Genomic DNA, 27,541 nt, shown 5'->3' with positions numbered 1-27,541 from the left:
AAGGGTGGCACAATATTCAAAAATCAATCAACGTGATGCACCAAATTAGTAAAAGAAAGGATAAGAATTATATGATCCTCTCAACAGATGCAGAAAAAGCATTTGACAAAGTACAACATCCATTTTTGATAAAAACTCTCAAGATGTTGGTTTAGAAGGAAATATACATCAGCATTAGAAAGGTCATATATAAAAAACCAACAGCTAATATCATTCTCAATGAAGAAAAAATAACAGATTTTCCTCTATGGTCAGGAACAAGACAAGCATGCCCATTCTCACTACTGTTACTTAACATAGTACTGGAAGTCCTCAGCAATCAGACAACAAAAAGAAATAAAAGGCATCCAATTGACAAGAAAGCCAAACTGTCACTATTTGCAAGTGACATGATATTCTATACAGAAAACCCAAAGACCCCCTACCCCCAAAATTGTTAGAACTGATACACAAATTCAGTCAAGTCACAGAATACAAAATCAATGTATAGAAATCTGTGGCATTTCTAGACACCAATAATAAGCAGCAGAAAGAGATATCAAGGAATCAATCCCATTTACAGCTTTGTCAAAAACAATACGATACCTAGGAATAATCCTAACCAAAGAAGTGAAAGACATGTACTCTGAAAACTACAAAACACTGATGAAAGAAATTGAAGAAGATACAAAGAAATGGAAAGACATTCCATGCTCATGAATCCGAAGAATATTCTTAAAATGTCTATATTACCCAAAGCAATCTACCCATTAAATGCAATCCCTATCAAAATACTAACAGCATTTTTCACAGAGCTAGAACAAATAATCCTAAAATTTGTATGGAAACACAAAAGACCCCAAATGGCCAAAGCAATCATGAAAATGCAAAGCAAAGCTGGAGCCATCACAATTCCAGACTTTGAAACCTATTACAAAGCTGTAGTGATTAAAACAGTGTGGTACTGGCACAAAAGTAGAGACCTAGATGAAGGGAACAGAGTAGAAAAACCCAGAAAAGAACCCACAGCTATATGGTCGATCAATCTTCAACAAAGCAGGAAAGAATATCCAAAAGGAAAAGACAGTCCCTTCAACAAAAGGTGTTGGAAAGATTGGGCAGCAACATGAAAAGAATGAAACTGGACCACTTTATTTCACCATACACAAAAATAAATTCAAAATGGTTGAAAAACCTAAATATGAGACAAAAAGACAACACAATCCCAGGAGAACATAGGGTGTACCCTCTTAGACATTGACCATAGCAATTTCTTTCTAGATATGTCTCTGTGGCAAGGGAAAAAAAAGCAAAAACAAAAAAATAAAAAACAAAAAACAAACAAAACAAACAAACAAACAAAAACAGAGGAAGAAATCCTAGGTATTGGCGAACCAAGAAGGCACTATGCAAGAAAGAGAAACTATAGGCGAAGGATAATTTGAAGCAAATCTTGGAGCCAGCTCACTACTCCTTATGCTAGGTGCAGTGTAGACTTACTTTAGTCCATCTCTTTGACTTTCCACTTTGTAAGCCTTTCCATCAAACTATGTAGAGTCCCTCTCCTCCCACCTTCTCACCATGAACTTGGCACTGGGACTCACTCAGGTGTGACACTCAGGTATTTCTGCACCATGCAGCTAGCACTGAATAAAATTAAAACCCCATGCAAATGAGCCTTTAGCTGAGCATTAAAATGAATAGTCTCACATTACTGTCACTTCTGTAACTCATCTACCATTATTCTTTATTTTCCCTCACTTCAACTGAGAATATGACCATGAGTTCCAGGTTTGGCCTATACTGAAAGCACAATGGTAGAAGGACAAATGTTATAAAAATGATTTAGTCTATTTGTGGGAAGGTAGGACTCATATAAATGCTTCTAAAAGTTTCTATAATATTTGTGTTAACTTTGATGTAACATCAACTCTGATGAGGGAAGATTCAGGCAGAACAAATTTTCAGCTACCACATGCTTCAGGGTTGCCTACAATACACTTTGGAGTTTACTCCCCCTCTCTGGCTTTCAAGGGAAGCCAGACCATGGAATAGTGGCTCACTCCTGCCATAGAAGCCCAGCAGAGATACCGAAGAGAAGAAGAACTTCTTCAAGTCAGTGGTTGCTATGGACACAGATTCTCCACATCTCTTCCTTTTCTGCATCTAGAAAAACCTCTTATTTTATTTTATTTTATTTTTTCAGTGTTCCAAGATTAATTTTTTATGCACCACACCTAGTGCACTATGTGCCCTCCTTAATGCCCACGACAAGGCTCACCTTCGGCTCACTCCCCTCCCCTGGAAAACCCTCAGTTTGTTTCTCAGAGTTCACAGGCTCCCCCTCTAAATTCCCCCAATTTTACTTTTCCTTTCCTTTTCCTAATGTCCTCCCTTATGCTCCACAAGTGAAACCGTATGATAATTGACTTTCTCTGCTTGACTTATTTCATTCAGCATACTCTCCTCCAGTCCTGTCCATGTTCATACAAAAGTTGAGTATTCATCCTTTCTGATGGAGGCATAATACTCCATTGTATATATGAGCCATATCTTCTTTACCCATTCTTCTATTGAAGGGAATCTTTGTTCTTTCCAGTTTGGCAATTGTGGCCATTGCTGTTATGAACATTGGTATACAGATGGCCCTTCTTCTCACTACATCTGTACCTTTGGGGTAAATTCCCAGTAGTGCAATTGCACGGTCATAGGGTAGCTCTATTTTCAATTTCTTAAGGAATCTCCACACTGTTTTCCAAAGTGGCTGCACCAACTTGCATTCCCACCAACAGTGTAAGAGGGTTCCCCTTTCTCCACATCCTCTCCAAAACTTGTTGTTTACTGTCTTGTTAATTTTGCCCATTCTAACTGGTGTAAGGTGGTATCTCAATGTGGATTTGAATTGAATCTCCCTGCTGGCTAATGATGATGTGTCTGTTAGCCATTTGCATATCTTCTTTGGAGAAGTGTCTGTTCATGTTTTCTGTCCATTTTTTGACATGATTATCTGTTTTTTGAGTATCGAGTTTGAGTTCTTTATAGATTTTGGATATCAGCCCTTTGTCTGTACTGTCATTTTCAAATATCTTCTCCCATTCCGTGGGTTGCCTCTTTGTTTTGTTCACTGCTTCCTTTGCTGCAAAGATTTATTTACCTTATTTAGAGAGAAAGAGTGTGCATGCATGAAAGCAGAGGGAAGAACAGAGGGAGAGAGAAGCAGATTCCCTGCTGAGCACAGAATCAAATTCAGTTCTATCTCAGAACCCTGACATCCTGACCTGAGCGACCTGAGCTGAAATCAAGAGTCAATCAATGGACCCACCCACCAGGCACCCTCAGGGTATTTTATTTTAAGGAGGAAAGACCTGGGGCACCTGGGTGGTTCAGTGGGTTAAGCTTCTGCCTTTGGCTTGGGTCATGGTCTCATGGTCTCATGGGATTGAGCCCTACATCAGGCTCTCTACTCAGTGGGGAGCCTTCTTTGCCCCCTCTCTCTTTGCCTGCCTCTCTGCCTACTTGTGAGCTCTCTCTCTCTCTATGTCAAATAAATAAATAAAATCTTAAAAAAAATACAGAGGAAAGACCTGAAGAAAGGGATTATTCCACCTTGATGGAGAAAGTCCTTAATGAACTCCTTGAAATCAAAGTTATTTTGGACTGAAAGGCATTTTTTTGTGAAAGACATTCCTCATATGGAAGCCCATGAAAACTGATCTGAGGCTGGATTCACAGAAGAAACTTCATAGTCTTACTATGTATACAAAATGCAAAGAAGATGTGAATTTCTGGGGCAGTTAACTAGGTAGTAGAAAAAAACTCAATGTCTTAGATGAATCACCCCAGAAGCAGACCCAGAGGCAAGAATTTGAAGACATGTAATTTATTGGAGAGTTGGTGCCAGGGAAGACCAATAGGCAGGACAGAAAATTGTAGTTAAAAGAATTGTGCATTACCAAGCCAGTTACCCTTTGGGAACTTGAAGCCCAGTCTCACTGTGGAATTCTGAGTGTAGTGTAGAATACTCTTCACAGCTTTTCAAACCCAGAAGAAGATAGAGTGTATATATAGCAATTCTGCCCCAGTTGGGTTTTACAGTATAGCTGAGGTTCAAGGGGGAGCCAATGACCAAGAAAGAATTTTTGAGACATCTTTGGTGCAAAATGGCAGTTTATTAAAGCACAGGGACAAGGCCCCTGGGCAGAAAGAGCTGCTGCACAAGGATTTTGAGGGGTGGCTGATTATATACTGTGGGGTTGGGGGAAGCAAGGAAAAAGGGAGGTTTCCAAAGAACTCTCATATGCTAAAGAGGACCTGCAAGATACCAGAGGTGTTCGCATTGCCAAGTTAAAGTTGTTTTTCCTCTAGTAAGGCATTAACAATAAGATAGTTGGGAGCTTCCTAGAGAAACATTATATTCTGCCCACTTTAAGTATCTTTCAATGGCTGCAGGTTATAAGGACATTTAATTATATCTACATTTCCTTCTGGAAGCTAGGTTATTGATAGGAATGCTTTTTTCTTGTAGATTGCTAAGACATTTGTAAACCGAGGGAGACTCAGGTCTTGCAGGATTGTGATCCCTACAAGCTAATTATTTGTTTTTCCTTTAGGGCAGCTGGGAGTGCCTGAGGAATGTCACATATATCCTTGGAGGGTGGGTGTTGCAGAGTATCAGCTTCTGCTTTGTTCTCAGCTTGCCTTTTGTTCCCTCATCACACCCATCATTCACTGAGGATTCCTTCTGGGAGCGTAACTTTTCAAGCACTTATTGCTTGCCTCGTGCATCAAAAAATGTGCTCCCAGGCCCAGAAAATACTGCTCTAGCACAGTTTGCAGGAATTTGCAGTAAACACTCTACAGGTTGCTGGTCAAGTTGAATACCAAAGTAATATTGGTGGGGTCTAGCAGTGTCTTTCTTAATCCAAGTACACTAATTAGATTTATTTTTATATCATCTTAAGTTCACCCTGTCCTATTACTTATTCTTCACTGTAGTGGTTCATCATTTTTAAAGTAAAAAACCTGACTCACAGCAGAGGGGTAAGTGGGTGAGCTGTAGGCCCTGCTGTGGCCATTGGTCCCAGTGATGTAAGAAAACATGGTAGGTTTCATCAACAACAGACAAGGAAGAATTCTTGAGACATCAAGAGGTGGTTTTCTTAAATCATGGGCATGGACCTATGGGCACAAAGAGCTCCACTGGGGTTAGGAGTGGCCCATTATATACTTTAAAGCTGGGAGAGGGTTAGAGATACTGTAAGTAAGTCTCTAAGGAATTTGAAAAGCAAGGTTTCCAGGACCTTGACTGGGCTATTATTGGGAAAAAATAATTTACTACTGTCTAATAAAACCTTAGTCATGATGTGGAAAATCAGACCAGCAGGAGACCAAGTGACACTTGGAGAAGTAGGAGAACTTGGATTTATTTTACACCTACAGACCTTTATGAGCATATGCTTGAAGTTCTGGGCCCTGGACAATGGGGTTATAGGGCTTTTATAAGGAAATGGAGGCAGTCAGGTTCCAAGGGCTATACTGACTGCTGGTAGGTGGTTTTAAACTGGAGGAGTGGGGGCTGCTTTAGGCAGAAACAGTAGTGCAGGGAGCCTGAGGAGGGAGGCCTTTTTACAGAAGCAGAAATGGCTGGTAATCTCTTGCTTTCAGTAGGGCTTCTGGTTATCTCTTGCTTTCAGTAGGGTTTCTGGTTATCTCTTGCTTTCAGTAGGGCTTCTAGCTTATTGTTAGCACCCTTCCGTCTTCTGGGGCCTCCTGGTCTGGGCTTGCTCTGCGTAATTTTCCTCTTCAATGAGACCCTTCAGATGTATATTTGTGGGTCATATGCTTGGGGGATGATTGTCAATATGGATCTTTGGAGGTAGAGAAAAAGGAAGTTTCCAAAGTAATTTTTATGTGTTAAAGTAGACTTACAGGATACTGGGCATTGGGCTAGATTCCCTTTTGCCCTTAGCAAAGTACTAACATTGAGGCAGTTGAGTTCCTAGAGGAACATCACTCTGCCCTTTTCAAGGATTTATCAGTGGGTAGTTAGGAAATTTAATTTTTCTTTTGCTATTTTCCCCCCACATTATGAAGTCCAAATAAATATTCCATTATCTTCCTTATGTTCATTCATTTAGCATGTTTTTCTTCACCCTTTGCCAAATGATTGCTAGTTTCATTTGCTTGTCCTCTAAGGTAACATAGACCTTCATACCTTAGTGGTCTTAGCCTCTCATTACTGTGCCCTTAACAGATCATGGCTATGACTGCTGTTAATTTCCAAAGTTGTTACCATGGAAGCAGTAAGAAGTACCATGGTGTTAATGAGGGAGCAGAAGGCAAGCTGAGGACAGAGCACAGGCTGACACCCTGGACTTCCCCCAGCCCCACCCCAGGTAGAATATTATTATAAGTAAAATAAGCCAAACATGGTAAGGCAAATGCTGCATGATCTCATTTATATGTGGAATCTAATCAAACACAGAGAAGCAGAGAGTAGAATAGTGGTTGTCAAGGGCTGGAAGGAAGGGGAAATAGGAAGTTATTAATCAAATTTCAGTTATGCGTTAATGAATGAGTTCTGGAGATCTATATAACATATGGCCTAGGGTTAACAATATTTTATTGCCTATTTAAAATTTTGCTAATAGGGTGCGTAAATTAAGTGCTTTTACTTAAAATCCACAACAAAGATTACAGGAAGAAATAGTTGAAGGTGATAGATAAGTTAATGGCATTGATGGTGATGATGGCTTCAAGGGTGTGTACTTCACTCCAAATATTCAAGTTGTATGCACTAAATATGTATATGTCAATCATACTTCATTGAATTTTTTTTGAAGCTTTTATTTATTTATTTGACAGAGATCACAAGTAGGCAGAGAGGAAGACAGAGAGAGGGGGAATCAGGCTCCCAGCTGAGCAGAGAGCCGGGTGCAGGGCTTGATCCCAGGACCCTGAGATCATGACCTAAGCTGAAGGCAGAGGCTTTAACCCACTGAGCCACCCAGGCGCCCCCATACTTCATTGAAGTATTTTAAAATCATGTAACTTTAACATTCAATTAACTTAAGGGATTTATCTCAATAAATGTTTTAAAGTACCAGAATCTAGTGCATTAATCTCCACATTGGGATTTGTTCTTCACTGGGTACCATCTAAGGCTGGCAACTATCAGCCTGGATTTATAGACTCAGTTTTAGATTTCTGGTTTTCATTTTTCTATTGGTCAGTTCACACAACCAGTATAATCTTTCTCAAGGTAATATAAATGCATTTAATTAGTTTGAGTATGATAAATTATCCAATGGTTACTAAAATGTTGGGAGGTTCACATTCTTTTCAGTAGTTTGACCATAATTCCCTGATTTATTCCTACATTACTGAACCTCAACCACTTCCATACACTCTTCAGTTGTTCAACTCTCAGAGCAGAACATTATTTCCATGTTCCTGCAGCATCTTGATGTTATGTCCGTAAGTATTTTCAAGGGGACCCTAGAGATCATCTGGCTCAATCTCCATATTTTATGGAGAAGGTCAGTGACTTTTGTGTTTTCGGAAGTTGATCAGTTAGTTGAAGACAACACCAGGTTTGTCTAGTGCAAATGATTCAGAGTCTACTGTGGTCCCTTGGCATTCCATTCCCACTGGAACTTCCCCAAACCATCATTCGTCCTTCCAATTCCTGTAACAGGGTCTGTAGCCACTTTCCTACTCTGATCTTGGCTTTTCCAAATTTGTTGATGCAATGTGTATAGCTAATCATCTGTGATTTTTTTTAGGTCATGTTGATACTTCTTCAATGTCAGTTAGGTGAAATCTGGACTTTATAATAGGACCATGAAGACAAGAAGGATCTAATTATGTTTCACAAAATGTATTTGAGACTATCTAACCTCAGGTTTTGGCTAAAAGCCAACAAAATAAAAAAATTGTGTTAAACATTTAAAAATTTTTCTTCAGTGTTTATTTATATTCCAGTTAGTTAACATACAATATAATATTATTTTCAGGTGTACAATTTAGTGACTCAGCACTTACAGACAACACCCTGTGCTCATTGCAATAAGTGACTCTTAATCTCCATCACCTTTTTCACGCACCCCCTGGTAACCATCAGTTTGGCCCTTATAGTCAAGACTCTGTGTCTTGGTTTGCCTTTATCTTTTCTGCTATGATCATTTGTTTTGTTTCTAAATTCTACATATTAGGAAATCACATGGTATATTCTCTGACTTATTTGGTATGGTATAGTACTTTCCAGATTTATCCATGTCATTGCAAATGGCATGATTTCATTCTTTTTTATAGATGAGTAAATTTCCTTTATTTATAAATACCACATCTTCTTTATCCATTCATCAGTCAATGTATAATTGGCTCTTTCCATAACTGGCTGTTGTAGGTAATGCTGCTATAAACATCAGGGTGCATGTGTCTTCAAATTACTATTTTGTATTCTTTGGGTAATTACCTAGTTGTGCAATTGCTGGATGGTAGGGTAGATGCTCTGGTTTGCATCCCACCAACAATGTAAGAAGGTTCAATTCTCTCCACATCTCCCCAATGCCATGTGTTTCTTCTGTTGTTAACTTTTTTTTTAAACTAACATCTTTTGTTTGTTTTTTATTCAATTTTTAAATTTTGATTCAATTTAGGTAACATATATTATTAGTTTCAGGGGTAGAATTTAGTGATTCATCAGTTGCATATAACACCCATTTTATACTAGTTATATCAAGTGCTTCTTCAATGCTTATCACTTAATTACCTCATCCCCCTACCCACCACCCCTCCATCAATCTTCAGTTGTTTTCCTATAGTTAAGGGTCTTTTATGGCTGCCCTCCCTCTCTGTTTTTATCTTATTTTATTTTTCCTTCCCTTCCCTTATGTTCATCTGTTTTGTTTCTTAAATTCCACATATGAGTGAAATCATATGGTATTTATCTTTCTCTGACTTATTTCACTTAGCAAAATAACCTTCTACTTCTATCCACATCATCGCAAACTGTAAGGTTTCACTTTTTTAAAGAAAGATTTTATTTCTTTATTTGAGAGAGAGAGAGAGAACATGAGCTGAGGGGAGGGGCAGAAGCTGGCTCCCTGCCGATCAGGGAGCCCAATGTGGAGGTCAATCCCAGGACCTTGGGATCATGACCTGAGCCAAAGGCAGCTATTTAACTGACTGAGCCACCCAAGTACCTTCAAGAATTCTTTTTGTGATGGCTGCCTAAAATTTCATTATATATATATATATATATGTATATATATATATATATATACACACACACAAACATACATACACATACCATGTCTTCATACACACACACACACACACATATATATATATATATGTATATATATATATATACACATACATACACATACCATGTCTTCATTATCCACTTAACTATTGATGGACATCTGGGCTCTTTCCATATTTTGGCTATTGTGGACATTGCTGCTGTAAGCATTTGGGTGCATGTGCCACTTTGAATCACTGCTTTTGTATACTTTGGATAAATACCTCGTAGTGCAATTGCTGGGTCATAGGATAGCTCCATTTGTAACTTTTTGAGGAACCTCCATACTATTTTCCACAGTGACTGCACCAGTTTGCATTCCCACTAACAATGTCAGAGGGTTCCCCTTATTCCACATCTTCGTTAACATCTGTTGTTTCCTGACTTGTTAATTTTCGCCATTCTGACTGGCATGAGGTGGTATCTTGTTGTGGTTTTGATTTGTATTTCCCTGATGCCGAGTGATGTGGAACATTTTTTCATGTGTCCGTTGGCCATTTAAATGTCTTCTTTGGAGATATGTGTTCATATCTTCTACCCATTTCCTGACTGGATTATTTGTTTCTTTTTGTGTGTGCATATGTGTGTGTTGAGTTTGGTAATTCTTTATAGATTTTGGATACTAGCCCTTTATCTGGTAAGAAATTTGCAAATATTTTTTCCCATTTCATAGGCTGCCTTTTAGTTTTGTAGACTGTTTCCTTTGCTATGCAAAGGCTTTTTCTCTTGATGAGGTCCAAATAGTTCATTTTTGCTTTTGTTTCCCTTGTCTTTGAAGATGTATCTAGAAAGAAGTTGTTACAGCCAAGGTCAAAAAGGTTGCTGCCAGTGTTATCATCTAGGATTTTGATAAATTCTTTTCTCATATTTAGGTCTATCATCCATTTAAGTTTATTTATGTGTATGGTATAAGAAAATGGTACAGTTTCATTCTTCTGCATGTGGCTGTCCAATTTTCCCAACACCATTTGTTGAAGAGACTTTTTTGCCCCCCTTTGGCTATTCTTTCCTGTTTTGTCAAAGATAAGTTGACCCTAGAGTTGAGGGTCCATTTCTGGGTTCTATATTCTGTTCCCTTGATCTGTGTGTTTGTTTTTGTGCCAGTACAATTCTGTCTTGATTATTACAGCTATGTAATATAGTTGGAAGTCCAGAATTGTGATGCCTCCAGCTTTGGTTTTCTTTTTCAATATTCCCTTGGCTATTTTGGATCTTTTCTGGTTCCATACAGATTTTAAGGTTATTTGTTCAAGCTCTGTGGAAAATGATGGTGGTATTTTGATAGGGATTGCACTAGATGTGTAGATTACTCTGGGTAGCATAGACATTTTGACACTGGTTGTTCTTCCAATCCATGAGCATGGAATATTTTTCCATTTTTTGTTGTCTTCCTCAGTTTCTTTCATGAGCATTCTATAGTTTGCAGAGTACAGATCCTTTGACTCTTTGATTAGATTTATTTTTTGGTATCTTATGTTTTGTGGTACCATTGTAATTGGGATCATTTCTTTGACTTCTATTTCTTCTGCCTCATTTTTAGTGAATAGAAGTGCAATTGAGTTCTGCGCACTGTGTTTATATGCTGAGTCTTTGCTGAATTCCTATATCAGTTCTAGAAATTTTGGGGTGGAGTCTTTTGGGTTTCTATATAAAGTATAATGTAGTCTGCAAGAGTGATAATTTGACTTCTTTGCCATTTTGGATGCCTTTTAGTTGTTTTTGTTGTCTGATTGCTGAGGCATCCATTCTGATATCCTGTGTCTTTTGTTTGGAGCATTTCAGTTCATTTACATTCTGAGTAATTATTGAAAGATACGAATAGTGTCCTTGTATTCCCTGTAAGGTCACTGTCTCTATAGAGTGTTTCTGTTCCCTTCTGATTTTTGTTACCTTTGTCCTCTCTCTCTGCTCAAAGGGTCCCCTTTAATATTTCTTGAAGGGCAGGTTTAGTGTTCATGAATTCCTTTAGGTTTTGTCTTGGAAACTTTTGATCTCTCTTTTTATTCTTAATGACAGCCTTGCTGGATACAGTGTTCTTGGCTACATATTTCCCCCATTTAGCATGTTGAATATGTGATGCTAGTTTTTCTGGCCTGCCAGGTCTCTGTGGACAACCTTGTTGTCAGCCTTATGTGTCTCCCCTTGTAGGTTAAGGATATCTTGTCCTGAGCTGCTTTCAGGAATTTTTTCTTTATCTTTGTCATTTGCATCGTTCATTATAATATGTCAAGGTGTTTATCTTTTTCTTGTTGATTTTGAGGGGAGTTCTCTGTGTCTCTTGGACATGAATTCTTGTTCCCATCCCCAGATTAGGGAAATTCTCAGTTCTGATTTATTCAAATAAACCTTCTGCCCCCTTTTCCCACTCTTCTTCTTCTGGGACTCCTATAATACAGATATCATATTGCCTTATGGAATTGCTGAGTTCCCATAGTCTACCTTCATGAACTAATAGTATTCTTTCCCTCTTCTTTTAAGTTTCATTGTTTTCCATACTTTTTTCTTCTGCATCACTGATTTGCTCTTCTGCTTCATTTGTCCTCATTTTTATAGCCTCCATCTTAGTTTTATCATTTTTAGTTTTGGCATGACTACATTTTAGTTATTTTATCACTACAGTAAGGAAGTATCTCATGTCTTCTTTGTTTTTTTCCAAGCCCAGCTAATATCTTTATAATCATTGTTTTAAATTCTAGCTCAGACATCTTACTTACCTCTGTATTGATTAAATCCCCTGCTATGAGTATTACCTCCTATTCTTTCTTTTGGAGTGAATTTCTCTATCTCACTTTGTCCAGAAAATACAAGAAGAAAGAAAAAGGAAGCAAGCCTCATCTTATTTCCACCAGAGCCTGATGTTTTGGAGCACTCTTAATCTATAGGCTTGGTACATGTGGGGAGCCTGTGTTAGTCTTCTGAGAGTGAAGCCTGCTGGGCTAGCTCAGAAGCTAACTTTACCTTATAAAGATGCCCCTGCCTGGCTCAGGGGATGGGGTTCAGCTTAGAGGACTCTAGCCTCCACTGGAAGCATTGTGTTTTTCTCTGAATTCCAACTGAGGTTACTGGCCCTCTGTGCACACTTCTGTCCCTCCTGTTGAGCACTGCTCAGTTGCTTGCAAATAGCCTTTTGTCCTTCAAGATTCAAAGTGTGCTCTTCCAAATGTGCTCTGGGAAGGGAAATAATTTCATCCAGTATGACAGGGGATCTCCTCACCAAGCTTTCTTGTCTGATCTATACCCACTGTGCAGTCTCTTACTCTTTCCCTCTTCTAGAGTTTGTTCCATGAAAAGTGCTCCCTCACCTTTGCATCCTGCAGCTTTCCTTTCCCCTAATTCAGAGCTCTGAACCTCCCATCTGCCATGTTATATCCCTTCAACTGTGCAGACTGTTTTCTTAATCCTCAGTTTGAATTCATAGTTGTTCAGAATAGTTGGATATTGATCTGGCTGTGTTAGAGGGACACGACAACCTTGGCGTCCCCCTGCTACATGGCCACCTTAATTCCTCTACTCTCTTGTTAATCTTTTTTGAAGATATTTATTCTGAAGGAAAAATATACATACCCTGCTGTATTATAAAGGTATACAACATTTAAGGATTGAGATCATAGAAATGTTGGTTTTAAAGTAGGTTATCTATCAGAAGATAACCTTATACATGACAACACCAGTCAACCAGGAAAAATCTTACTTGTTTATTTTCATTAGTAATGTGAAGAAGATAAGCAAATTACTTAGGTTCCCCAACTTGAATCTTTGGAAGAAATTAAAGAAATATGAAATAAGTGCTCCCATCCACTGATATACACAAGCATCTGTGGTAAGAGATTTAGGATGGGAAACACTCAGAAATGTGCATTATGCATCTGAGGGGCTGGAGCTAGAATAAATAATTTAGGAAGTAGGAACATTGGTCAGCCATGGGATGCTGTGATTATTCCCTCTTCAGTGTTTTGTTCTCTAAGACTGAGAAAAATTCTGTTTATCTCCAGAATGGGATTGATGCATATATATGTAGCAAAGCTAAGGGCCAAGAACAGCATTTAAGAGCACACCTAATGCAAAGCAAATAATTCCAAGGTGAAGGGTACTATGACCATTTCCTTGGTCTAAGCATGGAGGTAAGGCAGACCCAAACATTCATACTATTTCCATTATTTTCTACATTCCTATTATATAAATTTCTATCATTTGAATATCTAAATGACTTCTGGTAAATATTTATTAATTCTGTTCAGCCACATTCATGGGTAGAGAGAAGGGAAATAATAACTATAAATTTACTAAATCTTGGAAATTTCAAGCACATGATTTATAAAGAGGGAAGAATAAAAATTTAGTGAAGAATTTTATAATTAATCAGTTGTCAACAATATGTGGGATATTTATGGAGGGGATAACTATGCACATCAAGGTAAAATGTAGCCTGGAAGAAGCAGGTTTCCATTTTGTTAGGAATGTGCAGAATTCAGTGAGGTCTATCAGAGACCCTGCAATACAACTCTGTGGACTGCTACACTCGCCAGAATGAGGACACAGGGTTCTCTGAAGCCTTCCACTCCAAAGCCATGTGAGTTTTTTATCTTGATATTTTCATTCTGCACATTGTCTCCCTCAGAGCCCGGTGCACCTGCTTGTTCCACAGAGTGTAGATGACAGGGTTGAGCAAGGGGGTCACCACCGTGTTCACAAGGGCAGCCTCCCTGTTGGATTCCAGCCTGTTCATTTGCTTTGGTTTCACATATATAAACACACAGCTGCCATACATCAGAGAGAGGACTATGAGGTGAGAGGAGCAGTTAGAGAAAGCTTTCTGTTTCTCCTTGGCTGATGGGAGTTGTATGATTGTGACTACTATGTTGCTCTAGGCAATGATGGTTATGATAAGAGATGTTATAAGGACAAACAAAGCGAGGACAAAGGTCAACATTTCAGTAGGTCTGGTGTCAGAGCAGGAGAGATGAATCAGGGGGGCAAGGTCACAGAAAAAGTGAGGAATGATACGGGGACCACAGAAGGACAACTGGAAAACCTTCACTACCAGCCCAGTGATAAAGGGAAAGGCCAATGTGAAGCAGGCAGTGACCAGGAGGAAGCAAGTCTTCAGGTTCATGATGGTCGGGTAATGCAGAGGCTTGCAAATGGCCACATACCGATCCAGAGACATCACTGCTATGAGGAGGAAACCTACTGTTCCAAGAAATAAAAAGACAAATGCTTGTATGAAACAGGCAGGAAAGGAAATTGTTTGCTTGCCTGAGAGAAAGATGACAAGCAACTTAGGAATAACAGCACTTATGACAACACACTCCAAGAAGGAGAAAGTGCTGAGGAACAAATACATAGGTGTATGGAGTCGGGAGTCAGCACAGGTGATGGTGATTATGATCACATTGCCAGCAATGGATGCCAGGTATGCCAGCAAGTGCACCAGGAAGAGGACCTTTCCCAGGTGCTGGATGGCAGGAAACCCCTCCAAGGTGAATTCGTGGACAGTTGTCCCATTCCCCATTTCCATGGGCATCTCTTTCCACAGCAGTGTCTCAGCTGTACTTATTCTGCAATGAAGACATCAAGGAACACAAAGATTTTAGAGGAGCATGATTAAGTTACTTGACTATCCAGAAAGATGGCTAGGCTGGTAGTAAAGTGGATTAGCCAGTTGGTTCTTCAATCAGATGGACCTGAGTTCAATATTAGCTCAATGCTCAGTCCTAACTCATGAGAGATGGGCATCTTTGGAAAGTTAGTTAACCATTGTGAACTTTTTTTCATCCTCTGCAGAATGAAGTTGGTAGGATCTACCTGTTCATTTTCCTGTGAGAATTAAGTAAGGAAAAGCATGTAACTCACTTGGTATACGATGCCAGTGTTTCCTATGTGTTCCTCAAAGTCTAGTTGTAATGTTATGATCACTAATATAATGCTTAGGAGAGCAACATCTGTAGGCAGGGGTATTGACACTTTTCTAGTTATACAATGTTTTATTTTTTTTATTTTTTTTAAAGATTTTATTTATTTATTTGACAGAGAGAAATCACAAGTAGATGGAGAGGCAGGCAGAGAGAGAGAGAGAGAGAGAGCGAGGGAAGCAGGCTCCCTGCTGAGCAGAGAGCCCGATGCGGGACTCGATCTCAGGACCCTGAGATCATGACCTGAGCCGAAGGCAGCGGCTTAACCCACTGAGCCACCCAGGCACCCCTACAATGTTTTATTTTTAATAGTATTATCAATTTGTTTGTAAACATAATGATGATGTTAGTAATATTACCTTTAAATGTTTCTTTTAATAATGTAAAACATTCTGTGGTCCAAGCTGTGATCACCATGTTGTGTTGAGGACTTATGTTTGGTACTATGCCGGTCACTGAAATTCAGTATTTCTGTTCTTCTTCACAATAACCAAGAGCCCCTTCTTCTAGAGAAGCAGAACTGAGGCTTAGAGAGTTCCAGAGAATTAACTCCACATAGCTGGCACTTTACCAATAGCTTCCAGATCCAGAAACCCTGCTGTTGACAGATGCAATGTCAAAATATTTTGACTGCCATATTTGGCTTAGTAGTATACTCTCTATCTCCATCTATGTCAATATTTTGGTATTTGAAAGAGAAAAAATGTATTGTTAATGATCTTTAAACTTGAAGTGAAGGAATAGCTTTATTTATCTTGTTTCTACCCTTAGTTAGTATCACTCATGAGTTAGAGACCTGTGGAATGACATGAGGCTTAGGGAGCATCTACCTTAACACAATCATTTTATAGAAGCAACATGAGACTAGAGACTTTGGGGGCTTCTCTACAGCATGACATAATTTGTAAATCCAGGATTTACCCCACCCCCCACCCAGGGTTCATGCTGTCCTGTGATGAGGTAGGAGTGACATTAGGTCACAGGAATTAGCCCAGTGAGGTATAAAGGCTGGGCACCTTTCACTCATGCACTCACTCTTACATTGAAGCTTAGTGAACATTTTGCTGTCTTCAGAGCTCTCCGTCACTGATTTCTCTCACCAGGCTGTTTGGCTGTAGCATCTCAATGCTAGGCTGAAGGTCAGCTGTGTGGCATGTGTCTCTCTCATTAACTCACCCTGGGCCAAGTCCTGTGAAGGGCTGCTCATGAACCATCTGCTCCTTCCTGAGTGCCACAGCCTGCGGGAGCCTCTGCTTCTGTGCCAGTGGACCCAGTAAACCCATGAGCCACCACAGGTTCACACACAGGAGTCACCTGCAACTACTGTTCTAAGAAATCTAAGAAATGAAGAGCTTGTTCTGGGCTGAAGGGAAAGGAGAGGAGAAGCAAATTTGTTGGTCACAGCCTGTTGTCCCAGAGAGCGGTGAATATACATCCCATGCTGCCAATGTCTGATTGACAAAGTCTATTTTTCCAAAGCCCAGATGTTTCATAGCACAGCATAGCTATGGGCAGCCTTGACCACGGAAGCCCCAGAAAGGAGGAGACAGACTAAAACAACTATATTTCACTGCCTACTGTTCTGGGCTAGAGCTGGACTTCCAGACTACTTAGCATATTTTTTTCTTTTGATACTAATTGCATTTTTAAAAAAAATTATTTCTTTTCAGAGTAACAGAATTCATTGTTTATGCACCACATGTAATATGTGCCCTCCACAATACCCACCATCTGGCTCCCCCAACCTCCCAACCCCCACCCCTTAAAACCCTCAGATTGTTATTCACAGTCCATAGTCTCTCATGGTTCATCTCTCCTTCCAATTTCCCTCAACTCCCTTCTCCTCTCCATCTCCCCTTGTCCTCCATGTTATTTGTTATTCTCCACAAATAAATGAAACCATATGATAATCAACTCTCTCTGCTTGACTTATTTCACTCAGCATAATCTCTTCCAGTCCCATCCATGTTGATACAAAAGTTGGATATTCATCTTTTCTGATGGAGGCATAATACTCCATAGTGTATATGGCCCACATCTACTTAGCATTCTGATAAAGGTCTGGCTCTGCTCCCTCAGTGAGTAAAAGCCCACCTACCATGAAACATTGCTGTCACCTCCTATACTCTTAACAGGAACAGGTAGCTTCTTATAGTTTTAGCCCTGGTGTTGCTGAGGCAAGGGTCTTAAGTTTAGGGCTTCATGTCATTTGTACACCTGCACCAAGTCTCCTTCTACAATTCCTCCATCACATCCTCACCTTTTCATATGGAGAATCATCCTTGTTCACTGCATCAACATTGAGAAGCAGCTGTCATGCAAGTTTGGGACTCTGTGATAGTTTTCTTACCAGAAGGTATGTTTGTGAAGCAGGAAGGACCCAGCCAGTGAGCAGAGAGTGCAGGCCCCCAAACCTTCTTAGATGCTGAAGAGACAGGGGCAGAAAGTAAGGGCATGGTTGGTATCCTGGGGACAGCTAATTGGTCAATGTTGAGGACAAGATTTACTGGTGCAACCCTTATATTTATCTTCCCTTGTGTGGTGATGCTGACTCCCAGATGTCCACACTGTTCTCTGCAATATTTTGAAGAAAATTATATGACAATTTCCCAAGGGTTTTTAAAATCCAAAGTTGAATGTTGCTACTGATTTGACTTAACAGTCCAGACTAGTTTTCTATGTGTGCTGTGTGCACTGAGGCCAGAGCATACTTGTTAAAAGTACAGATTTTATGGTGAGAAGAAGCTGGATTATATTCTAGATTTCATGAGGCTTTTAAGAAGGTACTGGGGAAGCCTGCCTTTCTTGGTCAATTTTTCTTTATGCTTTCACCAATGTTATGGTTCTTTTCATTCCATATTTTCATATGAAAAAAATTTCATTATGCTCTCCAATCTTCTTGAAAAAGGAAAGTACACCTTTTTTTGCTCATCAGGGAAGAAGGGGGAATGCTAGATGATTTCTGTGACATCCCTAGCCTGGCAGGGCTCTCTTTTGAAAAAGAATGTGGGAAATGGAACCCAGATTCTTTCTAGATGCAGAAGAGGTGGAGATGTGAGCCTGAGGGTGGAGAAGCCGTATCCATAGCAACCAGTGGCCTGGAAAGCTGCTTCTTTTACTGGGTATCTCAGCTGGGCTACTGTGGCACAGGAGACCCATGTTTCTGTGACTTCTTGCTTCCCATCACAAGCCAGAGAAGAATACTAGCCTCCCAAAGTGTTTGTAGGCAACCCTGGTACATATGGGCACTGTTTGGAAATTTGTTTTGCCTGTGTCTGCCCGTATTAATATTGATCTTAGAAGGACAAGGGAAATATAGAAACTTTTATGAGTTTCCATTTGGGTCCCACCTTCCCCAAAATAGACAAAATCCCCCCTTTTTTTTGAGAGAGAGAGAGAGAAAGAGTATGTGTGGTTGAAGGTGGTGGGGCAGTGAGTAAGACAGGAGGCTTGTTCTGTAAATCTCAGATGATGACCTGACTTGAGGAAAATCAGGAGTTAGCTGCTTAAACAACTGAGCCACCCAAGTGCCACAGAGAAAAACACTTTTATAGCATCTGTCCATCTACCCACTCTGCTTTCAATCCAGGTCAAACCTGGATATGTGCGAAAATAAACAATAACAAGAGATAAGTTATAGAAGCTGGAGCAAAGTGAGACTATCTATAGATTTTAATGCCCAGATAAAGGCTCATTTCATGGGGTTTTAATTTTATTCAGTGCTAACTTCATGGTGCAAAAATACCTGTCACACCTGAGCAAGTCCCAGTGGCAAAAGATGGTGGGAATGTGGGAGGAGAGGGGCTCTATGAGGTTTGATGGAAAGGCTTACAGAGAAGACACTCAAAGAAATTGGCTGAGATAACTCTACATTGCATCTAGCACTGAGAAATGTTTCAAATTGTCCTTGGCCCATGGTTTCTCTCTTCTGAGAGAGTTCCCTTATTCCTCTCCAAGACCTGCCATTTCTTAATATTTTTTTAATGACCTTGAGATCTTATTTATCTTGTTTCCAGCATTAGCTGTGATTTGGGTTTTTAGTTAGCCAGTTAGAGTATGGAAGGGGATAGTTATTAAAGTTGTATTTGTGATTATCAAACATGAAAAGATAAAGCAAATATTAGTTTGTGGTTTCTTCTCTGCAGAATATGATCATGTTTGCCACACTAATCCTCAGCCACTCTTGACAAGTTAGGCTACACATATATATTCATGATTTAGATAATAAGAGTATTTTGGTTTATAGTGTATCTTGTTAATATGGTCTGTTCCTAGAAGAGTGTCAGTTTCTAATATTATATCCCTAAGGACGAAGCCTTAATTAACGCCCCAGGAAAGGTGAATCCTATCAGCTATGATGTTGTGGGAGAGGGAGTAGAGGATACTAATTTGAACAGGATGTGGGCCTCAGGAAGGTGAGAAACACTCATTAGGCCAAACCCCAGGCTGAGGTTGGAGCTATTGGCATACTAATAATACATGGAGAACCATTTTCCCTCAGAATTTCAATAAATGTAAGGTAATGATATCAATAGAGACCTGGAACAGATCAATTCTGATTTAGAGGTCTTGTTAATACCACACCCAATACCTATCCCTCCATGTGAGGAAAAGTATGGTAGTGTTAGTAGCTTCCAACATGGAACCATGAAGCAAAACTGAAGGTATAGAGTAATTTATCTTATCGGGGCTTCTATGTTTTCTTTTTTACTTATTCATGGAAAAAGAAATCTTTTCTTTTTTTGATGACTATATATATAGTCATTAAAAATATATGTATATAAATGATTTATATATATGGGTATATGTATGTATATAAATGATTAATTAAGTTCAATTATGTGGGTGGGAAAAAAGAGGTAGAGGAGGAAGAGCTACCTATAAATATCAGAAGTGAAACTACTTTGTAAGGATCTGGATCCTCCACTACTGCTTTTTTCCTGGTAGGATTTCTTGAGCTGGTCTCCCCTCAGATGTGTGGATGCTCCAGGTACTGGGGACAACACGTATGGTTCTTAGTTGTGTTTTTAGCACAGGATTCTTAAGTATCTTTATCTCAGTACCTTTCCAAAATGAAATGGTGAAAGTTACATTTTGCAAGGTCAATATTTTGCACAAAGTATGGAAGAACTCTCATTAACTTCTTCCCCTTTCCCCCAAAAACCTAGTTTGAAATGGAAGCAAAGTTCATATTTTTAAGCTCACATCTCTTCTGGGAACACCCTTACAGCTTATTACATGAACTAGTTTTACTCTTAATGGAGGGGAACTACTTAGAGGAGAAGGTGAAGGATATGCAATGGAAAGAAAACTAATTTGTATGATCCTCTTTTAGTAAATGGGATTCTTTTGGCTGGGATTCAGTCATCACCTCACCAATAATTGGTATTATATTGGTGGCTGTCATAAAGTCAGTGTCCAAGATTCCTAAGATTTTGTAAACCAGACTGATCTCTTTCCACACGTGTGACTTTGGGGATCTCAGGCTGGTCAGGGCTTTTGTAAGATATGGGTAGAGGGAGATGTTCTCTGAACTGACAACACAATCAAATTCTGTTTTCCTATCCAGCACTTATCACTGCTTGGAGACAAAGCTCCTGAGAAGAAGCCTCAGGAACCAGAGGAGATGAATTAGAATTCTTCAGCCTCCAATATGGCTGGGCTGCTCAATGTGGGATTGAGGTATCTATCAGCCTCTTCTTCTTTAGTTGGGAGGTCAGGCCACCCACAAGGCAGGGAAGGAAAGTGTCCAGTGCAGGCATAGTGGGGGAGCCCATGCTCAGACTGATCAAGAGGCATACTGCCAGGGTGAGCACCTTCTGCATTCTCAGAAGGCTGGCTTCTTCTGGAAGCATGCTTCACCCTTGTCCATCAGATCTGATCTTCAGGAAAGATACAGCCACCAAAAATAGAGGAACTCTGCTTTCTCCTCATACCCATCTTAGTTTGATTCTTTGTTTTGAAAAGAATGCAAATCCTACCAATCATGGTCAATGAGGGGTTTTTATTTCACAAGTAGCATCTCATTCATAGAAACCCTGAACAGGAGTCACAATAGGCCTGGCTGTCAAGGGCACTAAAGGTGGAGAGTGATTCTAGATTCAGGCAACTCTAGAAACTTCAGCATCTGGGTGTTTGGATTCTCTTTCTACTGCTCTCCCATTAACCCTCAAGCCACATTCTTCATGTCTACAAATTTACGGCCCACTACTAAATGGTGTTCTTTACACTCTTAATTTCTATCCCTCTGTTTTTCAGTGACACAGGATTCATAGTGACTGTGACACTTTCTTTTTTTTGTTTTTTTTTAAAGATTTTATTTATTTATTTGACAGAGAGAGATCACAAGTAGGCAGAGAGGCAGGCAGAGAGAGAGGAGGAAGCAGGCTCCCTGCAGAGCAGAGAGCCCGATGTGGGGCTCGATCCCAGGACCCTGAGATCATGACCTGAGCTGAAGGCAGAGGCTTTAACCCACTGAGCCACCCAGGTGCCCCTGTTTTTCCATTTCTTTGTGTCTTCCTCAATTTCTTTCATGAGTGTTCTATAGTTTTATGAGTACAGATCCTTTGCCTCTTTGGTTACATTAATTCCTAGGTATCTTACGGTTTTGGGTGCAATTGTAAGTGGGACCAATTCCTTAACTTCTGTTTCTCTGCCTTGTTCTTAGTGTATAGGAATGCAATTGAGGTCTGTGCATTGTGTTCACATTCTATAACTTTGCTGAATTCCTGTATCAGTTCTAGCAATTTAAGGGTGAAGTCTTTGGGTTTTCTGTAAAGTGTCATATCATCTGTGAAGAGTGAGAGTTTGGCTTCTTCTTTGCTGATTCGGATGCCTTTTATTTATTTTTGTTGTTTGCTGATATTGGGATTTCTAGCACTATGTTGAACCACAGTGGAGAAAAGTTCTCAGTTTTTCCCAACTGAGGATAATATTTGCTGTGGGTTTTCGTATATGGCTTTTATGATGTTGAGGTATGTTTCCTCTATCCCTACTTTTTTCCCAACTAAAGCTGATATTTGCTGTGGGTTTTCATATATGGTTTTGATGATGTTGAGGTGTGTTTCCTCTATCCCTGCATATTGGAGGGTTTGTTTGTTTGTTTGTTTCATCAAGAAAAGATGCTACATTTTGTCAATTGCTTTATCTGCATCAACAAGAAGATCATATGGTTCTTGTCCTTTCCTTTATTAATGTGATTTATCATATCGATTGATTTGCAGATGTTGAACCACTCTGGCAGCCCAGGAATAAATCCCAGTTAGTTGTGGTGAATTATAGTTTTAATGTACTATTGGATCCCATTAGCCATTATCTTGGTGAGAATTTTTGCAGCTATGTTCATCAAGGATATTGGTCTGTAATTCTCCTTTTAAAACCCTGGTAATGAGTACTTCCTTCTGTTCTTTCTTTTGGGGTGAGTTTCTCTATTTCCTCATTATGTCCAAAAAAGAATAAGAGAAAATGAGAAAAGAGAAAAATAACAACAGCAGCAGAAAAAACAAACAAACAAAACAAACCTGAAGAAAAGAAAAACAAAACAAAATACAGAAAATCTAACAAGAAGTAAAACAGATCAAAGCAATAAACTAGATCCTGAGTGTATTTTGGCTTGTTTGTTAAAGGAAATTAGATGCCAAAATAGGAAGGAAAGAAAAACTTACATATATAGAAAAATGAAATAAAATACAATGAGAGGAGACCAAAAATGAAAAAATATGTATATAATGTGTATATAAAAATTTAAAAAGAATAAAAGAAGAATTGAGGTGATAAGAAAATAGCTAAATATGAAAGACTAAGAATAATAACAGCAAAAAAAGAATATTATATACTATTTTCCCTACGAGCTGAAGTTCTACAATTCTCTATGATTTTTAAACTTGAAACTAGTCAGTTGTTCCTCCTGGTCTTCTAGAAGAGGGGTCTGTTGCCCTGATTCTGTGTCCTTGCCCTGGTGTCATTGCGCCTCTCTCTCCAGGGGACCAAGCTCAGTGTACTTGGCTCCAGATTGCACTATGTGGTGCTGTTTTGTTCCCTGAAAGCTTTCAGCACCACTGGGAAGGAACTAAAATGGCAGCACCCCAAACTGTAGCCCTGGAGCTGAAAGTTTGCACCTACAACTCTCACAGAAAAGCATCTATCACTTGTGTCTCTTTGGTTTCTGTCTGTACTCTGTGTTCACCTAGCTTATGACCAAGAATTTTTATGACAAACATGTGACCCAGTTTCAAATCTCCAAACTTTCTGTACTCCAGCAGCCCAGACCTCTGCTGTTCCTCCCAGGCGAGTGAGGGGGCATGTGTCCGTGCTTCTGGATTTTGATGGGCCCTTGCCCCGAGAGCAGTCATGATCATGCAGTGGTTCATAGTTGATAGCACAATGAGAAGAAATTCAGTGCCAAGACTCTGTTTCCAGCCAACTTCCCTGCTATGATGCCTGGGAACTCTGCTGCAATCTGGCACCCACATTTTCTTTGTGACCCTGGGAATCCTGAGACCATGCTGTCCCTTCTGGGATTCTGCCTGATTCACCACCTGAGTACCTTTAAGCCAGGGATGTCCCCCACCTCAGCAGACTTACAATTTCCAATTCTGTGCTCATTGCTTATAATACTTTGTGGCTGTCTTCTTAAGCTGGCTCCCTACCCTCCGGTATCCACTGATAAATTACGTCTGATTCATGTCTCTGTCTACCTTCCAAAAAGTGATTGCTTTTCTGTTGTAGAATTGCAGCATTTCTTTTCTCAGATCTCTGATTGATTTCACAGGTGTTCAGAATGATTTGATATCTATCAAACTAGCTGAATTCCAGAGACCAGATGAACTTAGGGTCTCCTACTCCTCCACCATCTTAACTCACAGGAGACAACAAAATGTTTTCAAAAAGGAGGATAAAGGAGAAAAAGAGAAAAGTAGAAAACAAGTAATAAGATGGTAGGAATTAACCCAAAGTTATAGTAACACATTAATGAAAATAGGCTAAACACCCAATTTAAAACATTGTCAGATTAAATTTAAGAAATAAATAGATTGAGCTATATGCTGCCCACGGGAGACAGACTGGATATATCAGAACATAGAATGTGTATAAATAAAAGGATAGAGAAATAAGAACTGAACATATACTGTACAAACTCAAAGGATGGTGAGGTAGCTAGCTCTATGAGTATTAGATAAGGTAGACTTTAGGGCAAAAACTATGACAAGAGATAAAGATACACAGATTTGTATATATATAAACTTGTGGACAAAACACATTTATAATAATAAAAGTATTAATTTAAGAGGAAGACATAATAGCCTAAATTCAGTAACTGGGAAAAGAGAGAAGGGAAATTTCTGGGGTCACAGAAATGTGGCATATCTTAGTTATGATGGTGGGTACATGGGTGTATACATTGGTCAAACTAGTTCTCAGCTTTAACTTGAGAACTATGCTATTTATTTAAACATAAATCATATAACCACAAAAAGTAAGAAATTGAAAAAATGCTACATATAAAGTGAAATTCTGATATAAATTATGAATAGACACATATTTTTTAAAAATAATGTACTTACCCAAAGTTGAAATAAAAAAAATAAATAGAATCCTACAAAATAGTACATATAACTGTGAGTTGTGAATATAATTTTTGTGAAAAAGCTTCACATTCTCACAAAACTTTTCCTAACTCCAATAGGAAGAAGAATACAGATGTAGTTATGTGTTAATGACAAAAATGTCCTGTGACTCTTTAATGTTCAAATAATTTCCTCTTTTATTTTATAACCTTGAGGACACTTTTAGAAGAATATTGAGATCCTTTTCAAGGGCTATGTGTTTTATTGATAGTGAACTGTAGTCTATTTTAAAAAACAAGAACTAAATATGTCTTTGTATTCTTTATTTTCATGATGTTTTGTTGGGAGTTCCCATGTAAGGTCACTGAGATCAGATTCAGTATTTTCCTGGACATATTCCACTTGCTCAACATTTCTCTGAAGTAAAGAAAACAATTTTCATGTAATAGAAGTTTCATTTAGTCAATCACTGTTTCCTTATGTCCCTTGAAGATTACAGTGATATGCAGGAATGCTTTGTACACAAGCACAAACTTTATTCTTTTCTAGATTCTAGCACAGCATAAAATTCTGTTTCCATCACAAGACATAATGATTCAGTTTCAGAATATTTATAATCCTGAAATAATATTACATCAACAAATCCTATTTTTTTGGCTGGATCCAAATTTATATGATGTTGAGAACTGCAAAAAGTCAGCCAAGAAGTGTCAATAGGTTATTCAAGTAATGCATAGAGAGCATGATAATGCTATATTTGTGAATCTTACTCATCAAAAATGAGTTTGTCGATTGCTCCTAGGACCACTGAAGGGGAAAATATTAAAATAATAATGAAAATTTTTTATTAGAAAATTGCCACTGGGGATAATTGCCAAAGTGTTATCAGTAGCTGGAAGATTAATATCCAGGCCAACAAATGGAGCAGACCTATAACCAGCAAAGAAATTGAATCTATATTCAAAATCTCCCAAGAAACAATAGTCATGGGCAGGATGGCTTCCCAGCGGAATTCTAGCAGACATTTAAAGAAGAGTTAATACCTATTCTTCTGAAAGTGTTCCAAGAAATAGAAGTGGGAGGAAAAGTTCTGAACTCATTCTACAAGGCCAGCATTACTTTGATTCCAAAAATAGACAAAAGACCTCATGGAAAAAAATTATAGGCCCAAATTCTTGTGAGCATGGAGGCAAAAATTCTCAATAAAATACTAGCAACTAGATTTCAACAGTACATTGAAAGAATTCTTCACCACAGTCAAGTGGGATTTATTCCTGGACTGCAGGTGTGGTTCAATATTTGCAAATCAATCAATTTGATACACCATCTAAATAAAAGAAAAGAACCATAGGATTCTGTCAATGGATGCAGAAAAAGCATTTGAGAGAGTACAGCATCCTTTCCTGATAAAAACCCTCAACAAAGTAGGGATAGATGGAACATACTTCAACCTCATAAAGACCATATATGAAAGACCCATATGTAATATCATCCTCAATGGGGAAAAACAGCCTTTCCCACAGTCAGATACAAGACAGGGATGTCCACTCTAACCATTGCTATTTGACATAGTACTGGAAGTCTAAGCCTCATTGATCTGGAAATAAAAAGAAAAAAAAAAAAAGAGTATCCAGAGTGGCAAAGGAGAAGTCAGACATTCACTATTCACAGGGGACATGATATTCTACATAAAAAATCCAAATGATTCCACCAAAAAATTGCTAGAAATCATACATGAATTCAGCAAAGTCATAGGATAAAAAATCAATGTGCAGAAATCTTTTGCATTTCTATATACAAATAATGAAACAGCAATAAAATAAAGGAATTGACCCAATTTGCAATTGCACCAAAACCAAAAGACACCTAGAAATAAATCTAACTAAAGAAGCAAAAGGTCTGTACTCTGAAAATTGTAACACGCTTGTGAAAGAAACTGAAGAGGGCACAAAGAAATGGAAAAGCACTCCATGCTCATGGATTGGAGGAATAAACATTGTCAAAGTGTCTATATTACCCAAAGCAATACACTCATGAAATGCAATCCCTATCAAAATACCACTTACATTTTTCAAAGAGGTAGAGCAAAGAGGCCCAAAAGTTGTAAGGAGCCACAAAAGACCCCAAATAGCCAAAGCTGACAAGGCTTAAAAGACTATGCAACCACCAACCTGATACTGCAGGAAATATTAAGGGGGCTTCTTTAAAGGAGGAAAAAGCTCAAGAATAGCATTGAACAGAAATATAGAGACAATCTACATAAAGAAAGACTTTAAAGGTAACACGATGTCAATAAAAACGTTATCTATCAATAATCACCTTTAATGTGAATGGTCTAAATGCACCCATAAAATGGCACAGGGTTGCAAACTGGATAAAACAACAGGACCCATCCATATGTTGTCTACAAGAGACCCATTTTGAACCTAAAGATACACCCAGACTGAAAGTGAAGGGATGGAGAAGCATCTTTCATGCCAATGGGCCTCAAAAGAAGGCTGGGGTAGCGATTCTCATATCAGACAAATTAGATTTTAAACTAAAGACTGTAGTCAGAGATACAGAAGGACATTACATCATTCTTAAAGGGACTATCCATTAAGAAGATATAACAATTGTAAATATTTATGTCGCAAATATGGGAATGGTCAATTACATAAGAAAACTGTTAATCAAAATAAAGAGTCATATTGATATGAATACATTAATCGTTGGAGATCTTAACACACCTCTCTCAGAAATAGACAGATCATCGAAGCAGAAAATCAATAAAGAAA

General features: G+C 38.8%; 1 protein-coding gene across 1 annotated transcript; it reads right to left on the bottom strand.

Annotated features, from left to right (window-relative positions):
• Nucleotides 1-13,865: 13,865 nt before the first annotated feature.
• On the bottom strand, nt 13,866-14,819 carry LOC131830299 (olfactory receptor 6E1-like). Its single transcript, XM_059172603.1, is given in 1 exon segment — nt 13,866-14,819. A coding segment is annotated over 1 exon segment (945 nt). The 5' UTR covers nt 14,811-14,819.
• Nucleotides 14,820-27,541: the final 12,722 nt, after the last annotated feature.

The sequence above is a fragment of the Mustela lutreola genome, chromosome 4 (assembly GCF_030435805.1).
Source record: "Mustela lutreola isolate mMusLut2 chromosome 4, mMusLut2.pri, whole genome shotgun sequence".
Taxonomy (NCBI): domain Eukaryota; kingdom Metazoa; phylum Chordata; class Mammalia; order Carnivora; family Mustelidae; genus Mustela; species Mustela lutreola.
Note: the sequence above shows the minus strand (reverse complement) of the source record. Positions and strands in the feature narration are given on the sequence as shown.